Below are 21,239 nucleotides of genomic sequence, written 5' to 3' on the forward strand. Positions count from 1 at the left end.
GAGTATCGCAGAAGACCCGGTCAATTCACTTTAACTGACGTTCCCACAACCCTTCCAAGCCACAATGACTATATAATAGCTGACAGACTCAAATCCCTTCCTAGCACACAAACACACATAAACTCACTCCCTGGCACACATACAGACTGGCCACATTGTATATTATCAACTACGCCCTTTACAGAAATGAATAAAACCATGTTCGGCAGGAAACAATCGATAAATCATCAGGAAAGACACAAACTTCTCCTGTGAGACTGTGCTACAAAGTGAACAGAATCAGGGAACAGGAGAAACAGTTTCCAGATTGTTGAACGGTCGTCCCACTCAGACTTGTAATATGTGCTGAGTGTCAGGGTCTAACCACCATGGGTATTGTTAGTAAATCATGACGAGAGGTGCAAGCCACATCCTGACCACACACAAACCAAAACACACAAACCCCTCTACCCTTCCCAGAGAGACCACACTGCCCAGCAAAGACCCTTTAAAGGAGTGTGTGGGTGTGTGAGTGTTTCCGAGGTATGTTTGTGTTTTACAATTTGGGGAGAGGACTATTCTTACACATGCTAACACATAGCTCCTGTGCGAACAGCAGACTGAGTGACCAATCTCTTTTTATTCTCATATTCCCACTGAAGGGTCTGTCAGTGTGTGGTGATGATGTGTGTGTGTGTAAGTCAAATAGCCCCTCCTGCATTTGTTCCACGTCTGACAGGCTTTCACTCGACAAAATCTCTCCTTTCTGCCCAATCCCACCGTTAGTTATTTTACTTCCTGTCCCATTCCAAAAGAAACAGGAACCCCTGCACTGCCAGCTTGGGAAACCCCATGACCACAGATGGCTAGACAGACAGAAGGAGAGGCTTGTGGGATATTTCATTCAACTGCTTGCCAAGTGTTCAGGGTTTGGGTTGGAACTATTGTAATCTCTAAGCTAGGAACATTCTCACACACACATACACATTTCCACTCTACCCTAAGACTACTCCCATTTTCCAATTTCAGCCCGTGAAGTCTCAGAGGGGCTGTTGAGAAGTGATAATTAGCTACATTGCACCTGATGCCTCTTGAGAGATACATGGGAGAAAAAGACGGGAAGGAGCTAGGGAGAATTAATGTGAATGAGCATCTCTAATTGACAGCTGTGAAGGTATTTCAAGACATGTAGACCTCCATCAGCCATCCTCCATAAATAGATTTGATACCCAGGGATTACGATGGATATTTACAATGGAGCTTCAACATCCTGGTAGATCTTGGAGCTGATGGTATGATGATGCGTTCCCCAGCCGTGGTCTCTGAGCTACAGGTTCCCAGGAAGCAACAGGAGAACAGTGTGGGAAGTCTCTGGCTGACCCTTGTTGAGAGGAGAACTGGCAGTATGCAAGGAGACAACCGCTGAGCCGGCGAATAAAAAGGAGGAGAAGTGAAATAGGGAAAGCAACAAATGGGAGGACAGCAGAATGAGGGGTGGCCAGTTTTTCTATGATTGGATTTTCAGACTGCTGTGACTGGTTTGCACACACTGATATGCAACGGAAATAGCCCAGAAACAGAGTGTTAGATGTAGAGCTGCATGCAGAATTGTACAAGCTAGGGCATGAATAGTACTTGACCTCATTGCGCAGGCGCTGACCTCACTAACAGCTATCACCACGAGGCGGTCAGACAGTAATAACAGCACTCAGTGCAGAAGTGCCCTCGAGCCAAGGTCCACAAGGCAGGTTCATCTCCTGCTCTGTTTTTTTACCTCTGACTGACCCTCGATCCCACCCTGCTTTTCTTTCTTTCCCACTTTGCTCTGGTTTACCTCTCAGCACTGAGTCAGGTAGACGCATTATACCCACTTTCAGAACCAACGAGTGTCTTTATCCCCACATGTTCAGCCATTTAAAACGTTAATAACGCTGCTCCACTCTCCTTCGCTGTTCAAGTTGTTAACTCCTCTGCGCAGTGTGCCACACCTTGTAAAAGTCCATAATGGTTCATGTAAAAGTGTATTGAAAGCAGGAACCCCTATTTCTTCTCTATCCGGATCAGCAGTAAGGAATGAATATGCGAATTCATGCGTAGAGACAAACAAACATCTGTATCGTATTCACTCACTGCCTCAAACACACACATGATACAATGTTATTGGTTTCCCTTCTGCAGGAGATGATGATGGCATTTCAAGACTTGTGTGCGGAACGCAGGGAGCCAAGAAAAGAGACAACTGTGGAACGAAGACTGAAGAGAAGGAGGGAGGCTCAGGGAGGACGGAGCGATGGAGCTCTTGGGAGGTTTCCACGGGGTCATGACAAGAAGAGGGGCCTCCACTAAAGTATGTCCTCCCCAGCATGAGTCTGGAGATGATAGCCATCCATCCCGGCTTGATGAATCTCAGGGATATCTGTTTTTCTTAGTCTCTCACACACACAGCAGATATCACACAGACATCCTAATGAGGTTGAAAAGCACTGGTTGTGTCACACCTGCATACAGGGGGGAAGCCCACCACATGCTGATAGTGCAAATTCCTTTCCACTATTGTCTGTCTGTTTGCTACTTATCAGTCTGTGTCTCTATCTCAAGTGATTTTAGATTTTCTTTTAAAGTGTGTGCGTACCAATGCTGTTCTGTGTGTGTTATCTTTGTCTTTTCAGATACTGGTACAGAGCCACAATGTTATCAGAGCCACAGACACGCATCCAGGCACCTCCTCACTGGGCTCTCACATGTGGGATAGACTCTCTGACTGCCATAAATTGTTCCATTGTTCTCCTAACATCAGATTGCCTCTTCCTTGGATCCTGTCTGCAGACCTACTGTCAAAACAAAGCCTTTCGGCATCACAAAATAAAACATCTCCGTAGACGTGTTGGTATGAAACCACCTCAATGAGTCAAAGCTGGGGCTCAGCTGAGTGGCTGGGTGGCTGTTGCAGTATTTATGACTTTCTGACCCTGAGGCTCTTGACACATCTGCCCCCTTCAACCCCATCATGCAGACACACACGCCCCTTCTTAGCACCTGACTTGACTCCTGAAAGAACCCTTCTGTAAGAGGGCTTTCCTGGTGGAGAAATTCCCTTCCAAAAAGCAGACTATTAACAAAAGACAAAGCATATAATTGTTAAGAGTTTCCTTAATGGCTGAAAGGTGTCTTGACCTCTTGAGCTCCAGGACTTCCTCCTTCTTGACTTCTGTCAGAGTTAATGCTGGGCTGGGTCTTACATTATATATTTAACTGTCAGGCTGCTTTCAAAGTGGCTTTACGGTCCCTTTTAACAGAAGAATCATAAGGCCGGCCACTGACACGCACACATATGTATATACAGTATGTGCACTGTATGGACTGTTAACTAATGTGAAACACATGGATTCTGTTGGGAGTGCTTGTTCAATAGAGCCGAAATTAGTCACACTTGTTCCAAGGGCCAGAGGGGCGTAACAAATGTCCAATCCTAACATGTTTAATAATTCCATTGGGCTTACGTAGTTTAACAGGATCTGGTTTGATGAGCTGATGAACATGTTGGCATTTTTAGAGGCTGTTCTGGTCTTTGAGGTGGAGAAGGGAAAGCATTGAGGGGTGCACTCTGTGCCTGGCTTAAGCGAGCGTCTGTTTAACTGCTGTCTGACTGACTTCCTCTGCAACCTCCTCTCCTCTGCAGAGACTGACACACACTTCCTGCTACCCAGCTACTAATAGTCCAATTCATATTTAGACATGGTCAATGGGAGACACAAGGCTCGGTGCAGAATTAAGTTCAATCATGGAAAATTAGAAAGCAAAGTGCACACATCTTTTGGGGAGAAGCATCATCTTCACAAGGACTGATCTGTTTAACACAAGAACATTCCACAATCAAACAAGGCATCCTTTCATCAATGCGAAATTCCACCACATGAAATTCCGTCTTCTCTCTCTCTCTCCTTTCGCCCCTCCAATAATCAAAAGGCAGATTATCTCAATGTCAAAGTGGAAACTTGGCGACCATGGCTGGAGAGTATTATAGCCAGAACTGTCTGTGACCCTGCAGTGACACACAGATGGCCAACACAACACAGATAGACAGAGACGGAAACAGAGAGATGGGAAGAGGCCAACACAGAGACACGGCAGATGTGTCTCATAGACGGAGCCTACTAATTCCACGAAAAAGATTCAAATACAAAGTTTGACACATACGAACATTTTCGCACACATGTACATAGTTCTATACAGATGTAACCCAAATTAGTAACATACCCAAAGAGACATATCCTGTACAGACACACAGTAACACAAACAAAGCGTCAGCTCAGAGTTTTGTTTTCGCAGCAGCATGGAGTCAAGTTTTCCCCTCCACACAAACTCAACATAGACTCAAACCAAAACATGCTCCTTAGCATGTTGAAAGAAAACTCAGACGTGCTAATTATGTGTAAACAGCGAGCCTCTGAAGTCTGCAGCGGAAATACAATCCAGCCTGATGATGACTGTTAACCCTAAACGTCATCTAAACCTTTATATGTTTATGCACACCTAACTCTTAAATCACAGTGTGTGGCAGAGACTCACTCCTCCATTGCAACACTTTGGTTACTAACTTTCTCTAAGAAGATGTTCCTTTGGGATACAGACTGTTTATTTTGGTTCCAGGAAGAGGTCCACATGTGCTGTGCAGATCTAATCGACAGAGAGAGACTAAAGGCTATGGCCAAGGGTGTCCTGTCTTGAAAGAGTCTACTTTCCTGTGCCCACATGTGTTCTCCATATGCTCTAAATGTGCCCCTTCCCTCCACTAACCACGAGGGAATTCCAGAAAGCCTTACTGTACATGGTTTTGGTCTAAATCTGCTGTGTGAGCCGCTGTGGCTTTTTTAATCACCACGTGTCTTTCTGGTGGACCTTGACCCAACAGGTGATGTTTTTAGGAGAGAAATAACATTCAAATGTATACTGTATAAATGTATAGTAGGCATGGTTTAGGAGTAGAGAGAAAGTTGGCAATAGAAAAACGAGACAGGGTAAGGTACACAAACATAGAAGGGATGAACAGACAAAGTCCCAAAGGGGCTAGAGGTTGCAATCAATGAGGGTTGAGAGCAAACCTCAAAGGACAGTGAACAGATAGATAAGAGAGAGTAGAGTCAAAAGTAAGTTGGAGAAGAGCTGTTTTTTCCAGGCTGGTAGAGATGACAGGGTTTGATAGGGCATGACAGGAGAAACATTGAAATGAGAGTGACTCTAAATGACTTAAAATAACCCACAGCAGTTTGGTTAGCACACTTTGGGGGAGGGGCGACGTGTCTTGTGATGTTGGCACAGGGATTGAAACGAGCCGCTGAGCCTTGATGTTTACATATGTGTTGTTGCTGATGAAGCTCCGGACTCGGCGCACAAACAAACACATTCCAGTTTCTGACAGAGAGACACGAGAACAGTTGAGAGAGGACAAAGAGAGACACAATGATTGTTACCCATATGGAAACTTTCCCAGAAAGTTAGAAAGAATTAAACCCTGATTGCCTTGTGCTTTTATTGCAAAGAGAGCTGCATCTCCTTAGGTTTAGCCAAACAGGACAGGACACCCGTGTCTCCACTCATCATTCTCTGATTGGATGTCTGTGTTAACTGTCACTCAGCCGCCCTCAACCAACTCTGCTGACAGAAGAGGCAAAACCAGACCAACAAACAAATCAAATCCACAAGTCAAGCTCTCAAATTTTCAAAAGCACAGATGCCATCAGTGTCAGAGGAGAGGGAAAGAGAGACATCAGAAGCAAACACATGCAGAAAGAATGGCAAAGGCTTTGCCGGCCTACTTATGACACAAAACATAACACACTTAAACTCACCCACATGCACACACCTCCTTTAACCTGTCGCAATGAGCACTTTGCAACACGTTCTGAACCTGGCACACTCACCAACACGCCTGTCATAAAAGCTGCGGTTTCTTTTCCATTCTTATTCTTGTGCTTGTTCACTCTCTTTCCCTTTCGTTCTTTCCAAATTCTGCTCCTGGAAAATTGGCTGACTGTTTGGGGTGTTGGAGAAACAGTTTCCAAACAGCATGCAAGCTGTGAACTGTTGCTCAACCTGTTCAAGATGGTCCGTGACGCTGGGCCTAATTTCACAGTGTAAGCCGCAGGTATAATATGAAGTACTTCACTTATTCCGACTGAGATGCTTTTTTTTTTATAGTAAAATGGCTCTAAAACCGAACTGGAAGGCAGTCAGTTGAGAACCAGACATGGAAGTCCTTATCAGAGTCCTTGTCCACTGACACATTGCTTACCTCTGTACACTCACAACCTTAGTAGTCATGCAAGTCATAAAGAAAAGCATCTTCTTTTCTTTGTCTGCTTCTGTTTACGTGGGAGGGGTCTGCCTGTGGTGAAAGCATCAGTGTTAGAGGGGTTTTACTCTGTTTTTGTTCCTACTGTATGTCAACTAAGATATCAAGTGAAGCGCCTGCATCTTTCTCCTTTTATCTTTATCTTATGTGCAAGTGTTCTGTGAATGTCAATGAGATCCGTCCGTACATAAGCGTGAAAAAGCTAAATGTGGCCAGAGGAGGATATAGAAGCCTGCGTAAAACAGTGTGTCTACAGACGGGTGTGTTTGCTTTTCCAGTGCAATATATCGGAGCTTAGTCATTCAGGCTTCACACACTGCTGCTCTGACTCCGCTGGACAAAGAGGTCACTGAAGGCATCACAACAAGCTTCTTCTTTCAGTCCCTTTGCAAAAACAACAGTAAAGACTTGAAAGTAAAATAAATCGCTTTCCTAGCATGAAAAACATCCAAAAGAAGTTGTGTCCTTTTGTATGCTCAGTGCAGCAGTGCACACATGCACATGTACATAAACTGGCTACACTGATCCCAATCAGAGAGGACATGTGGGATTATAGCTTCATTTCTTCCTCAAAATATCTCTATGACTCCATCCAGATAAGTAACTACGGCTCAAGCAGATTTCATCAGAGAACACAGCAAGGGGTTATTATATCCAATCCCTGGTCAGACAAATCTGTTTCCACTCAAACCACACACCCTCTGATCCCCCTCCATGCTCTCTCTCTTCACTTCCCCCCCCACTCTGCCAATCTGATCTGATTCTGTTATTAAATAGTATGACCAAATCCCCCTCAGAACGGTTCTGTATCGACGTCAGTAACTGGATTCATTTGTGCTAGAGCACACATGCAGAGAAACTGATGCATGCCAGGCAATGCCTATTAGATATTACAATTGGCAGGACTGTCTTTGATCTTTAAGTGGTAAGGAGCAGGACAACCGAGAAACTGATTTGTGGTTTGATAGAGACTCAAAGAGTTTATTCTTTATGAGCTCTGTACAAATGTTTAAAAGCAAGCGGAAAGGATACGCATTTGCCACTGACACCGACTGAATGGAGTACTGTATATGTGTTTTTCTTTACAAACCATATGCTGCAACACTTAATCAAACCATGTCTGTTTTAAATAAGTGAGTGGTGTAGCTGTAAAATCGCCAACAGTCTTTCTGTAGCACGACAGATCTCTTTTGGTGACTGACTGCACTTGGTTTATGTCTGGGGTTGGTACAATAACTGCTGTAACAGAGTAGCTTATTATACATGTGGTAATTTTGTATTTCAAGTCAGACTTGTTATATTGAGATATACACGTTGACTGTCAGGTCAGGTAAGACAGGAATTTTCAGAAAGACAATATCTCTTTCTGTGCAATTCATTAGGTGTACTAACACCACCGGTTCTTTGAGAAAACGTTTACTTTAACAATTGTATTTATGCTTCTCGACAGAGTTAGATAGACATTTTTATCTTGCACCTCAACCTCAGTCTCAAACAAGTCTAACTCAATGTTGAATTGTTAATGTCACAATCCAACCCCTGTTTTCGTTTTTGGCTCATGTTGCTCCAGTATAGCTACTCATTGAGTGGGCAAGAAAAGAAAAAAAGAAAACCATCGCACAATTAATGTTTGTACTAAGAAGAGTAAAACGTGCCTAGGCCCAGACTCTTTCCACCTTAATACAAAAAAAAGCAAATCAATTGGTAAAAGAAGCATTTAAATTATATTGACAATTCCTTTTTTTGTCACTACATGAGTTTTCTATTAAGAAAACACCTGCTCAGACTGGCATTCTTACCACTGAATTTGAACCTCTGACCCACGACCCTTAACATTCAGACTCCAATGCTATAATGACCCAGCCAGATGCCAACACAGGTGCATGTGGCTCTGACTACCCACAGAGATGATGTGATGCCCAGTGGTTGCTTTCAACAAAACCATTGCTAGCATCCAGGCAGTGCACTGAGCCCAGGATTCCAGCCACCTTCCAGCCAGGCGCTCTGCTTCCCTCATTAGGGACTCCGGCTGCAACCCCAAACCAATGAGCACGACAGATTCCCCCGAGAACCTTAGCCAGCACTCTGTGGTAACACGTGTGACACACTGGCTGCACATTTTCCAATTCAAACAAGCCAGAGGAGCTCAGTAATAATGTGTACTTTCCTGTTATTTCTAGATAGACTCAACCACTACTCTACAAGAATGTGATTAGGAAGAATAAATCAAGAAGCCAAGGCGCAGATGCTTTCAGGTTTGCGGCCACTATTTCCTTGTCTCTGTATTTGTGTTCATTTCCCTTTTTCTGTCATTCCCATATTTCGTTACTTCCTCCCTATCAGTGCTTTACTGTAAACAGTTATGAAAGAGAATGACTCATGGTGCTGTAATGTGATAGGAGGAGCGTGGCTTGAGATCAAAATAATAACTGAACTTCCAAGGAGAGGAGTGAGTAAAGAGCGGCTACACAAAGGGACGTATACCATCTGTTAGGACGGTTATTTGACTTTGATTGTTATTAATGTGACAAACTAAATGAGCCGTGTCAAAGGATGTGGAATCGATTATCGATACGAGGTTCCTGAATTCATGTCGTTGGTTTTGTAATAGCTTGACAAATCCTCTGTGGTGTCATATCTGTGAGAGCATTACTCACAAATTGCCAAGAATAGTTGCAATACCCACACAAGCACATTTAGTCACCCACAGATGAACACATTGAAATACATGTGCACACCAGCACTGTAATGGTTCAGTGTTTCAACAGCTGGTACCAGACTAGAAGCCAGCACAAACACTGACATGGACCATCAGTGTGAACTGTGAAGCCTAAGGCAGGTACACCCAACACACACAAACTTGTGTAGCGTTTTGTGACGGATCAACCTTATTATCCACAAAGCTTTACGGTCTTAACTTAAAAAACACTGAACTGCTGTCGGTGTTCACAAGGTTATATAATGCATCTGTACAGTCATTTGGGCTAAACACAGGCTTGGTAGTAATGCCTGAGCGAGTTTGCAGCACGCCTTTAACAGGAGGATGAACTTGAGTCTATTTAACCATAATATTAATGTCCTGATTGGTTTTCCAAAACGGTATTTGATCCCAATCCAGGTTTGTGGAGCAGGGAGTGTATTTTGAGAGTGCTGGTTTCCCCATCTGTGTGACCACAGTGCTGGGCTGCTCTCCCTGCATCTTTCTGCCCTCTGTTCCCACGCCTCTTTCTGGGCTAAATACATATTTCGAGAAATAGTGAGCAGCAAATCATACGTCCTGCTCTCTCAATGCACCCAAACCCATTACTCACAGCCCTTTTGACTTCTTTTCTTTTTTTTTATAGAGATTGAGAAACTGAATTTGGCTTTAGGTCAGGACTGGACCAAATCAAAGTTTGTTTATCCAGGTAAACTTCGCTGAGCATGAATGCTCTCTTTCAGATGGTGCCTGCTTTAAATTCACATAGTACAGTTTGGAGCCATAGAGCAGCCATTTACTACTACCATCTTTCACTGAGAGCTTGAATGGAGCTGAGACAGTGTTGCTCAAAGTCAAAACTAGCTTTCAATAAAGGAACGTGTGAAACACATGAAACATTTAAAAAAGTCCCACAAAAAAACTCAAATGGGCCTGCACTTAGAAAACTATTCAGCCATCCGGACAAGAGTTTAACAGGCAACTTTGTGCCAGTCATGAAAAGCAATCACTTCATAGCCACTTCCACTGTCCATTAGTAAAGCTACTACTCTGCACTTTAACATGCCCCATAGTACTATCAAATGATACCAGGAAGCTCGTGCTATTTCCCTTTGAGGAGAAATGAATAACAAATGGATTCGTCTGTATAGCTGCACTGTGCAGTGGGTTCGACCAGTGCTGTGGAGCCATTTGAACACATACAAAGCAGACTAAAAAGGTTCCAGGGTATGAGTGTGTGTGAATGTGTGGGTATGTAATTGTGCTTGTGCAAGTGTGTGCATGAGTAATGAATAAGATCCTGGCACATCACAACCGGGTTCCTCTAATGCACTCCCTGTAGACCAGAAGGAATAAACAGATAAAGATGAAGTGGACGTGAATGCAATCGCAAAGACAAAAAAAGAGAGAGCCAAGAGTGAGAGTGAGCAAAAGAGGGCAGGAGAGGGAGGGAGTTTTCAGAATTGTTATTGGAGCCGTAGAAGTCATTTCTGACTTAAAGAGTTCCAGATGTGGGCCAGCCCCTGAGAAAGAGTCAGAGAGGAATCAAGAGAGAGGCATATTTATCAGACTGTACCCTTCCATATGATCAGGAGTCTACCCTCCCCTTTTGAGATCATCTGGTTTAAGAGCGGAACGTGGACCTTTGCTTTTGTGGACACTGATGGTGGTGGTGGCTGCGGGGGAAGGGGACTTCAGCTGCAGGGGGGGTGTAGGTTTAGGGTGTGGGGTGTCAGGTGGTAAGGTGGTAGAGGGGTGTGTGGCTTGCAAAGCCCAGTTTTAGAACTATAAAAAGCTAGGGTGGTCAGAATAATAGTCTGTTGTACACACACACACACACACACACACACACACACACACACACACACACACACACACACACACACACACACACACACACACACACACACACACACACACACACACACACACACACACACACACACAAACACAAACACTGGTCTTTCTCAAAACCAATGACCGAACTCACCAAAATAGAACCCGACCAAAAGACGTCCGGTTAAAAACTGGGACAAAAGCTGCTCTTTAACTTTATTTGCAATGAAATAGATCCAACTAAAGCACAAGGCGAGCAAATGCAATGCCTTCAACTGAACACTTGCTAACTTCAGTGGAGTGCACATTATGAATGAACCATTCAACTCTGCACACAATATGAAATGTAAATTGTCAGTGAATGAGTGTGTGTATGTGTGCGATTACTGTGTTTTCAGTGCTGGATCGATCTTAGACCTGTAGGAAGTTGGCACAGTTAACAGCATTACTCTCGGTATGTGCAAGCATGGCAAGCAAAGGTGCTCCTGCATGATAATGTCTTAATTTAGAACCACAGGGCCCTGTCATAATGATTATCTCCAGTTATTTTCTCTCTCTCTGTAATGTATATGTCCTTGGGTGTGTATGCCCAGATTGCACAGCGTTTGTTTTCCCTCCCTCTGTGTTGAGCTAAGCTGCACCATCACACAACAAAAGGCCATTGTGCTGAAGAGAAAAGCTCTGCTCCGGGGAGCTGGTAGTGGGCCACAAACAAAGGCTGGTTACAATGTCCGAACACAAGCTCATGAATCAACTCTACACTGGGCTGCCAAAGACAGCCACAGAAGGAGCGCTATGGGTTTGAGAAATAGGGAAGTGAAAGAGAGTTGATTGAGGATGGATGTGAGGGTGGAGTAAACAAATGGACAAGGAGCAGGATGCACAGCTGGAGATGTGAGGGAAAGAGGTGGAAGATATGGTGGAGATTGTGGTGGGTGAAGGGGTTTGTCCAAGAGGAGGTCACCGAGATGAGGAAATGGAAGAAAGGGAGGATTTGAAAGGAGTGCAGCCAACACAGCAGGAGGATGAGAGGTGAAGTCAGCGTAAACGGAAAGCTGTGTCAACAGACAAGCCTCCCGCCTGTGCTGTAAAGGCTCTCTGCGCCCCCAAATCACCACAGCACAAGAGTGACATGTGAAGGCTCAATATCCAACTGACCAATGAGAGGGAATTCGTTCAAATCAGATGTGGAATCCAGCAGTCATTTCTCCTGTTACGACATTGAAATACCTTCTTTGTTTGTGTTCTGTTTTTTGCTATTCTGACAGATCAAATTAGCAACAACTTCATCCAACCCTCATGCACAAGGAGCTGCTATTGTATCCAGCTGCAGAACACACTTCACCTTTTCCAAAGTCTGAGGGAGTGGAAAGTGTTGACCAGCATTAAAGAAGGGTGTGTTACAGAAAATGCAAAACTTTTTGGGTGAAGTTTGACATCCCCATCACCCAATCACCACACAGCAAAAAATATTGAAAGCTGACATTTGGACACATTTTCACACAGAAAATCTGGACTTTATATTGAAATAAGTGCACTGAATCGAATACATCTGTAAAAGTATTTACCATTGGCGTTCTTCCCGCAGATCAGGTGCTCATAGTGCTGCAGGACTCCCCAAAGCTCCGCGTCATTGTTCACCACCCCCTCCAGGGCCTCTGCGCTCACCGGGTAGCATGATGACTCCGAATCCGGCCCTGGGTGACCCCTCTCGGCCATCAGCACCCGGGCTCCTATCTCCTCCACCAGGGCTTCCATGCATGCGGTCAGGCATATCGCTGCGTACTCGTGGATGCGCACGGAGATGCGTGTGTCCACCATCCAGCGGAAGAAGCGCCCCACGGAGAAGGAGAGGCCGCAGCGGGCCGACTTGCCCTTTCTCAGCAGCTCCCCGGCGCTCATGCTATACATGGAGATGGCCTTGACCGTAGCAGAAACGCAGTGGTCGGCCAGGGCCCAGCTGAGCACCAGCCTCATGGCACTCTGCACCTCGAAGCGCGTGCAACGGCAGTGCATGACACTGAGCCGCTGAGCCTCTCTGGAGATGCGGATGAGAGCCCGGCGGAGGAGAGCGGACAGCCGCCGCACGGCCTCCGGGGAGAACACAGGTGTGGGTCCGCCTTTAATGCCCCCACTCCCGGCCACTTTGCGAAGTATCTTAGCCACCTCATCTTCGGTCCAGGGGAACTCTTCCAACTCAGGTAAGCGGGGACACTTTGAGAATATGTCCTCCGGGTCTTCGGGGAGGACCGTGTTGACCGTGTCCCAGCTGTTGTTCCTGCTGTTCATAGAGCCGGAGTAGTACCACCAGTTTCCCCGATGAGGGATCGTCATAAAGGCCTGAGAGTTGGACTTGGAGGAGGACAGGCTGAGGGATTTACACGAGTCCCCCGCCCCATAGCCAGAGTCCAGGGTGAGGTCCTCCAGGGTTTTCATGTGGGCATTGCTCAAACCAGCCATAATTGTGAAACTGTTTGAACAAGGGTTTTGAAGCAAAGCGGCAAACCTGGTGAGCGGTTTACCTGAAGTTAGTCAAGCAGCAGTCGAAACTCCCCGCAGAGCTGGAAGAACTGGTTACACAGCGGCACCGTTGACTGACATGCTGCTAAACATAATTCAGTGCAGGATAGAGAAATGACACAACTGCACACGCTGGTAAAATGCTGCTCGATAGCTAATATGTTGTTGTTATTATCAAATGAGTAAGCCGGGGAAGTTAAAGTCGCACCCGTCTCACCTTTCCCCCGGGCAGCGCAGGGATTTAAACTTTCCTCCAGTATCCAAACTCTTTAAAATACGACGGAGTGTCTCCCAGCTCTCTGAAAACAGCCAGACCTGAGTTCATTTGTTACAATATATCCCGTATTGTTGACCAGCAGACCGAAACTGTGTCGTTTTCGTAGATAACCGTGGAAAAGTCCGAAATTAGCTCATCCCACTCCCGTCCCGGACGGTGCTCTGTCAGGAACAGGCTGTTGGATACACTCTACAGATGTGTGAAAGGAGGGTCCGCTGCTGAATGACAACACGGAAGCAGCTCAAGTACCAATCAGGAGAGGGACGATTTCTGCGGGCAGCCAATCAGGACTCGCTCAAAATGTTTCCTTTATTTTGGAGAATAAGTACATTAGTTTTGCCTCAGATAAGCATAAATTCCCTCAAGATGTGTGAACTACAAATGGCTGTATTTGCTATATACACACTTTTCTTCACATTCACTCAAAATCCTTTTAACAAAACTTTTAACTATGTTTACCACGGTTTCAGTCTTTATTTGTATCGTATAATAACAATTTCAACCACACATATTAATGTTTAGTCAACACATTTCAGTAATATATGACTGAATAAATCCGTGGCTAGATTTTCCCTAAACGTTATTATACTAATGGGTCTGGGGCAATTCTTTATTGTAGTCACTTGAACCAAACTTCAATGTTATACTCTGTTGACCCTGGACATGAGCTCATCTCTCACCTGTACCCTATTACATAAATTAAATCTCTAAAGCTCTTGGTAATATTGCAAGAGGTGGGTTGTTTACTTTTATTTAATTAGGCTTAAGGATTTCACTGAAAGTGCATTTCCAAATCTTATTTGGGATTATAATGGAGACATGTGTGTTGTGACAGTTTAAAAAACGATTGCCATTTTACTTATTTTAAACAAATAATAATTTGGAAACTGTGTACTGCTTATATGTTTCATACACAGTCCATAATCCATGCTAATTCATTGCGGTTTATAGAGATCATTTCAAAACATGTGTCAGATCTTGCTTTCAAAACAACTTGTAAATGCTCTTACGAAACTTCAGTTTGAAGCAGTTTGTTTAGTTAGGTGCTGTAACCTGCTTGAGATCAATAAAGCAAACTTGTTTGAAGAGGGCTGTGAGTACCTGCTTCTTATCACTCCACACTCACTTAGACAGGTAGTGGGCGTGCTTCCACTGGGAGAGAATCCGAAACGTTTACATAATGAGTTTGTGGTTAAACAGTCACACTACTGCAACACATTGTGAAAGTGCACTGTGTCTTGTACATATATAGATATGTGACATGTTATAGGACATATTGGTATGTACTTTTAAAGATACATTTTAAAGTGAAAAAGTGATTCTCACACACCATCATCATGGTCTATGAATCATTCAGTCAGGGGATCTGTGGAGGGAGATAACCTTTCAGTCCATTAAACCTCCAAAGATTTGCGCTCTTAGTCAAACTCCTCCAAATTAGTTTAGAAGACACACAGGGCGTAGAGGAGATCACAGAAAGTTAGCACTTGCCTCATCCAGACCTCATGGAGCTTTGGTGTGGGCATTGCTTACCTCATGGTTTCTGTGTGCGTGCAGGGCAGACCCCCACCCAGAGCAAAGTGGCGCACAGGGGGGATCAACAACTCAAAAGAAAAACAAAAAAACTCTGCAATTGATTACATTTGGCCCTGGAAACATTACAGCTCTGTTGGAGTTCAAAATGTTTCCTAATGTTTATTTTTCTTTGTGAAGGTCATAAAAAACAATCGATGCATTTAGCTCAAAATGGTAACTTAATAAAGTGATGTCAGTCCTAGAGTACACACAGTCAGGGTTGCACAGTGTTTTAACATGTCATATTTACTTTGTACATGTATCTATTAATTCTAACTGATCAGGGCTTGTTTGAATCATGGCAAAATGTGTTTCAAGTCATGAATTTGAACATTTCATAATCTAGCTGAATATACTTATAAGTATTTAATTACAAAATAAATTAAAAGGCCATTAGTTGTTGTTTGATCCAGTCACTTCCTACCTTTTACAAAACCATTGACCTTGTAACAATCCTTTGCCGGAAATACAAATTAAAACACACTTCATGTCCCCTTACTGGAATGAGTTTAAGATTTTTTTTTTAACTTTTTGCATAAAGGAAGTGATACGAGACAGTCTTCTGTTTGTGTGCGAGTGTGTAGGAGGGGGATTTTTCATAATTCACGAAAAGGTTCGTCTATCTACTCATTCTATGACGTCTTCTCTCCTACCCATTTCCTGCTGAAACTATGTCAATTTATTCTTAATTTTCATGTCTTTGAACTTGAAGTCATGCAACCACTGTATGCCTGTGGGTTAAATAGAATGTATGTGTGGAGCACCCCCTGGTGGTAAAATAGGAAATAGAGTTGTTTTGAATTATATATTTTACAATTGTCTCACAGAAAAGATACAAAGAAAATATGCATCTGAACAAATGATATGGACGTAAGCATAAAAGTTTATTTGCAAAAAAAACAACAAATCAAAAAAAGTACAATACATTCTTAAAACCTTTTCTCTACAAAACAATTTCACAGAAATTACCTTGGAATGTATATTCCTATTTTTCATTTTTACGTTTGTTATATATTTACTCTTATATTTAATGTGTTTCTTTTGTTCTTTAAATAGTCCCATATCAGTATAAATTGGCCTACAGTGAAGACCTTTTTTCCTGTAGAGGCAAAAAGAAAGGGTCATGGATGGCATTTTGACAATCATATAGTCAATAACAGATCATTACATCTCATCCACATATATGTCCAGTCTAAGCCTTCCAGCCACTCCCCATCAATATAAGTACCATGTTGCATAAACAGAGGCATTAGGAGCACGGCCTCCAGCCAAACTAATGGGAGCAGGTGGAGTCCGGCTGTACTGCAGCTGACTGTGAGTCTCAATCACACCTCCCTATTTCACTCAGTAGTCATTAGAACCATCTTCGTGTATCTCACCAATGGGGCAACTGGCTTTAAACCACTCCTTTCTAGTAGTATAACGGACACACTGACACCTCTGTAATCCATTGAAGAGAACTGTATCCGTCTTACAATGTAGCTGGATGTACAGTGACATTACAGCCTGCTTATAAATAACTGTGATTTGTTGTCTGTCCCTTGCCCTCCTCTGTCATTAGAATAGTTTAAAAACTGCCTGCAGCCAAACCCTGATAAAGGCACACATTTGTGAAACAGCCATGCCTTGCCACGACACATTAACTGGTCTCCCTTCTGTTCGAGCTTTGTGCAAGTCGACAAAGAAGAGTGTTGATGTTTTTCGATAGCTAAGCATTTCCTGTCTTGGTGGTAGAGATCCCACAAATCCAATATTTGAAATGACACTCTAAGCTCGGAAAATGCCTAATAAAATGTGACAACATTAAATAAAATGTCAGAAAGACGTTGTTGTCTTCTCCTTCCCTCATGTAAGAGTTGTCTGTTCCAGTTGATGATACAAATACATAAGAGATGTGGAGGGAATAGAGGATATTGTAAGTTAAACATTGTAAACTGTTCACAAATTCAGTGTTTAAGAAAATAAAAAAGCACCCCAAATATTTGTGCATTCGTACTCAGTGAGGACACTCAAAACGTTTAAATAGCAAACAGTAAAACAAAAATGAATGAAGCCATAGCTGATAGCTACCATTAATATGGGTGGAGCAATGTTTCAATAAAAACAAAAATGAAATTGCATGACATTACAACAGACAAAGGCAGAAATGGACTGAAGGCTATAAAAGATACAGAGGGAGAGAGAGGGAAAGAGAGAGATATAAAGATGACATATCTTTCAGTATCTTTGTGGAAAAGGGCATTACTGTTTCAAAAACTTTCAATTATTCATAATGTCATGTTATCAGGAGAATATCAGCACGTCGGACATACTGGTCATTGATAACCAACAGGTAGTATTTGATGTATTTAGAAACTCAGAGTTGCTCTACTCGATCTACGCCATCATGTCTCAATCTATCTGAATAACATGTTGATACACATTCTATTAGGCTCTCAGGTGAGAGCGTGTTAGAAAAAAGATCTTAGGCTGTCTTCACATCTTCTTGTTAGAAAAAAAGGTGCTTTCTGTCATCGTAAGCACACACAAGCGGCAACACACCCACACACACTTATATATGTACATACCCACGCATACACACAACCACACATACACAGAAACAGCTGCTTTCCAATCTGTCTGAAAACATTGCACCAAAAGAAGGACAGAGAGAGGGAGAACAAAAACAACTCTCTAGTACAGTAGTTGAGTCAGTGAGGCAAAGTGATGACTCAGGTCTGTCTGCGTAAACAGTTCACTTGTTAAGTTCAGATTTGGACTCTGTCTTCATACCCACAAGCGTACAAGAGGGGCCGATAGCAAACAGAGGTGTCCCTGACAGGAGCCTGTAAATAAAGGCAGAGTTCAGGCAGTGAGTGAGCTCCTACAGGTCTCTCTCTCACACACAGTGGATCTGCAGGTAGTTTTAGTATCCTCCGACCAGCAGGGGGAGCTATCCCTTAGGAGTTTTCTTGTTTTGAGTGTTCCACATGCCTCGTTTGGAGTGGTAGTAGTGAAAGAAGTTTCTTAAGCGTAGTCTCTCTACCTCCAAACCATTCTGAAGTACCCTAGAAAAGGCAGGAGGGAAAATCACTGGGTTAAAACTGGGCTTATATTCATCAGCAGAAATAATTGTGTTAATCATTGCAACTGTTTCTAGGTCATGTGTAACTTACTGACGATCAGTGGGTGTCTAAAATAGGCTGATCAATTTTTTTTCCTTTTATCAGAAGTTCAAAGTCTGGCGTTTTTAAGTATGTTTCTGACGTTGATGCTCAAGATGAGAAAATAAGTTTAGCTTTCAGAGGAAGGATTAAAGTCGAAATATTTGCATTTGGTCATCTGCAGGCATACATACACCAGTGCAGAAAAGTTGCCAAAGATGCCAGACACCCAAATTCCTGTAAAGTGCCAAATACACAGAACTTTCCCTGGCTGCGATAGGCATAATCAACATTGTGTGAACTCGTTTGGCAAGGGCTTTAATGTAACAGACCTTCATTTATTTGTTTTGTGTCAGTTTAGCCAACCTACATCTGGGTGGTATCTAAACATGCAGACCGTTTTAGTTGAATATGCTCAATTATCCATCCGGCTGCTTCGATTAACAAAGATCTCTCGTTAGTTTTAATTGCAGCAGCCCTTTCTTGATGTTCACTAAAGAAGCATTTTCACACACTGAACATTCAACACTGGGAGCTGGCAACATCCACTGTGCAGACTGTCAATGTTTTTCCTTCAAATGCGGTTTTTTCCTGCACTTGCGCCCTATTGGGATTGTGCACACTTTACACCTTCAATGTTTAAAGGTCATGTACCATATACATTATGCTACAACATTATGCTACAACATTGACAATCCAAGAAAAAAGATGCAATCTGAATACAACTACCATTGAAAAGCATATCATGTGTTAACTCCAACTTTATCGTTACCATAGAGTTGACATTTCTCCAACAAAGTCTAAACTAAAACGGACTCATTAACCTTCTGATACCCTTTTCACACTGAAGGCTCAACCAGCATTGGTTTTGTGTTTGAAAAGGTTAACCACTGTTGACCGACATGACTTTGTAACCCAGGTCGAGAGGTGGGGCGGATAAGGGTCGATATCAGCGAGAAATGGGTCATGGACGCTAAACAAGCAAAACAAGACAAATTATGTCACGTTACGTAATTGTCCCAGGTCGCCATAGCTCATAAACAAACACAGCGATGGCAGCAGGAATGTCTTAGCTTGTTGCTGGGTTACCTGTCAAGCAGCTCCCAGTCCTCTCCCCCCCAGCGGTCTTTGAATTCCTCCGTGTTCATCCCTCCGATCTTATCAAAGTCAGTCTTATAGATTCCAAACAAGCCGAAGCCGTTCACCTCCCAGTACCCTACAGAAAGAACAAAAAGAAATTTAAAAGGAAATATTGGTCCCATTGCAATAACAGCCTCTCGTGATGCAACAGCCTTTAGAAATTATGCATGCTAATTGAAATCTGAATTCATTTTTCATAAATTATGAATTTTTCATAAATTATGAGTTCAAAGCTGCTGTATGGAACTGGGGAATTAGTTTGAGTGACGGTTCAAACTTAAAGACTGGAAAACTGTGTAAATACGTGAGTGAGATCATTCCTGTATGAGCATGTATGCATGTAATGTGTTTGTTACCATCGGGCTCCCGTGGCGAACTGCCGCAGCTGAGTCTCATGACGACGGGAGCGAAAGCGAGGCGTCCCTCCACACAGTGCTTCCTGATGCTCTCCAAGATGTTGAGAGGGAAGTGGATGTGCAGATCACAAAGGAATACAATGCTATGACTATCCTGCAAGAAGAAAAAAAAAAAACACACAAACGTGACACATACATCTAAATTAAAAACAATTACGTCAAAAAGGAGAAATAAAAGTGTGTCTGCTTTATGATTCTGTGGATGTTCACACAAGGGGTTTTAGGATTAAAGAAAGTAGAGAAGTCTGGGCATCAGAGGCTTCTCTTCGCTCCCAAAGCCTGCGGGTCATTCAGACATGAGTGACGGCCATGTCATCCCACCGTGACAGCACTGACACTCAACTGACGGCTCAAAGTCTGTCCACATTTCCAGCCGCTCCATGCCCCCTGTGGGTGGGTGTGCATGCGTGAGTGACAGAGAGACAGCCCACACACACACACACACACACACACACACACACACACACACACACACACACACACACACACATACAGATGACACAGGAATTGCAGCTAACTGCTTAAGCGGATCCCTGTCACCCACGGCCGGGCTCAGTGTAAGAGGGCGAACGGAGCAGGGGGAGGTAAAGGGTGAGATCCACAGCCTGTGACAGACCGCCGTGGCAGTGATGTACTCATTATGCACGAGTGTTCTTTCTGTCTGTCCATCAGTAAAGGTCATGTGGTCAGTATGAGTGGCTGACCTTCAGTGTGGCTTTTTCCTGCCAGCTCGCATATTGCTGTCTCTTGTGTTTGTGTCTCTAACCTCGATAGTGTCCACTCCGATCTGCAGTCCTGCCGAGCGCTCAAAGTTCCCCTCTCTCCTCAGATACTCATATCTGTTGTAACAGAAATACACACGCATCAGGTGATGCCTTGAAAATTGTAAGAAATATGGTACCTTTTCCACAGCTGATTGTGACACACACACACACACACACACACACACACACACACACACACACACACACACACACACACACACACACACACACACACACACACACACACACACACACACACACACACACACACACACACACACACACACACACACACACACACACACACACACACACACACACACACACACACACACACACACACACACACACACACACACACACACACACACCTTGGCACACTGCTGTCTCTCAGTGCCTGCTCCACGTCCATGTCTTCGCTCTCAAAATCGACGATGATAATGCTGAAATTGTCATCCTTTGTTTGGCGATGAAGATTCTCCATGTCAGATATGAACTGCTGTACCCAGCGGGCCTGGTTTTTCACTGAAAGACAGTAA

The 21,239-nt window shown here is 43.6% G+C and overlaps 2 protein-coding genes across 2 annotated transcripts in view; both read right to left on the minus strand.

Annotated features, from left to right (window-relative positions):
* The window catches only part of abtb2b (ankyrin repeat and BTB (POZ) domain containing 2b), a 44,291-nt gene extending 29,594 nt beyond the window's left edge, over nucleotides 1-14,697 (minus strand). The window contains exon 1 of the mRNA XM_079682812.1: nucleotides 12,434-14,697. Coding sequence (XP_079538938.1) covers nucleotides 12,434-13,325 — 892 coding nt within the window. The 5' untranslated portion in view covers nucleotides 13,326-14,697. The remainder of the gene's footprint in view (nucleotides 1-12,433) is intronic.
* A 1,403-nt stretch (nucleotides 14,698-16,100) lies between these two features.
* The window catches only part of b4galnt4a (beta-1,4-N-acetyl-galactosaminyl transferase 4a), a 164,195-nt gene continuing 159,056 nt past the window's right edge, over nucleotides 16,101-21,239 (minus strand). The window contains exons 15-19 of the mRNA XM_079682839.1: nucleotides 21,072-21,225; nucleotides 20,703-20,775; nucleotides 19,877-20,030; nucleotides 19,470-19,596; nucleotides 16,101-18,284 (exon numbers count right to left, since the gene is read on the minus strand). Coding sequence (XP_079538965.1) covers nucleotides 18,170-18,284; nucleotides 19,470-19,596; nucleotides 19,877-20,030; nucleotides 20,703-20,775; nucleotides 21,072-21,225 — 623 coding nt within the window. The 3' untranslated portion in view covers nucleotides 16,101-18,169. The remainder of the gene's footprint in view (nucleotides 18,285-19,469; nucleotides 19,597-19,876; nucleotides 20,031-20,702; nucleotides 20,776-21,071; nucleotides 21,226-21,239) is intronic.

Source organism: Notothenia rossii (assembly GCF_949606895.1).
Source record: "Notothenia rossii genome assembly, chromosome: 5".
NCBI lineage: Eukaryota > Metazoa > Chordata > Actinopteri > Perciformes > Nototheniidae > Notothenia > Notothenia rossii.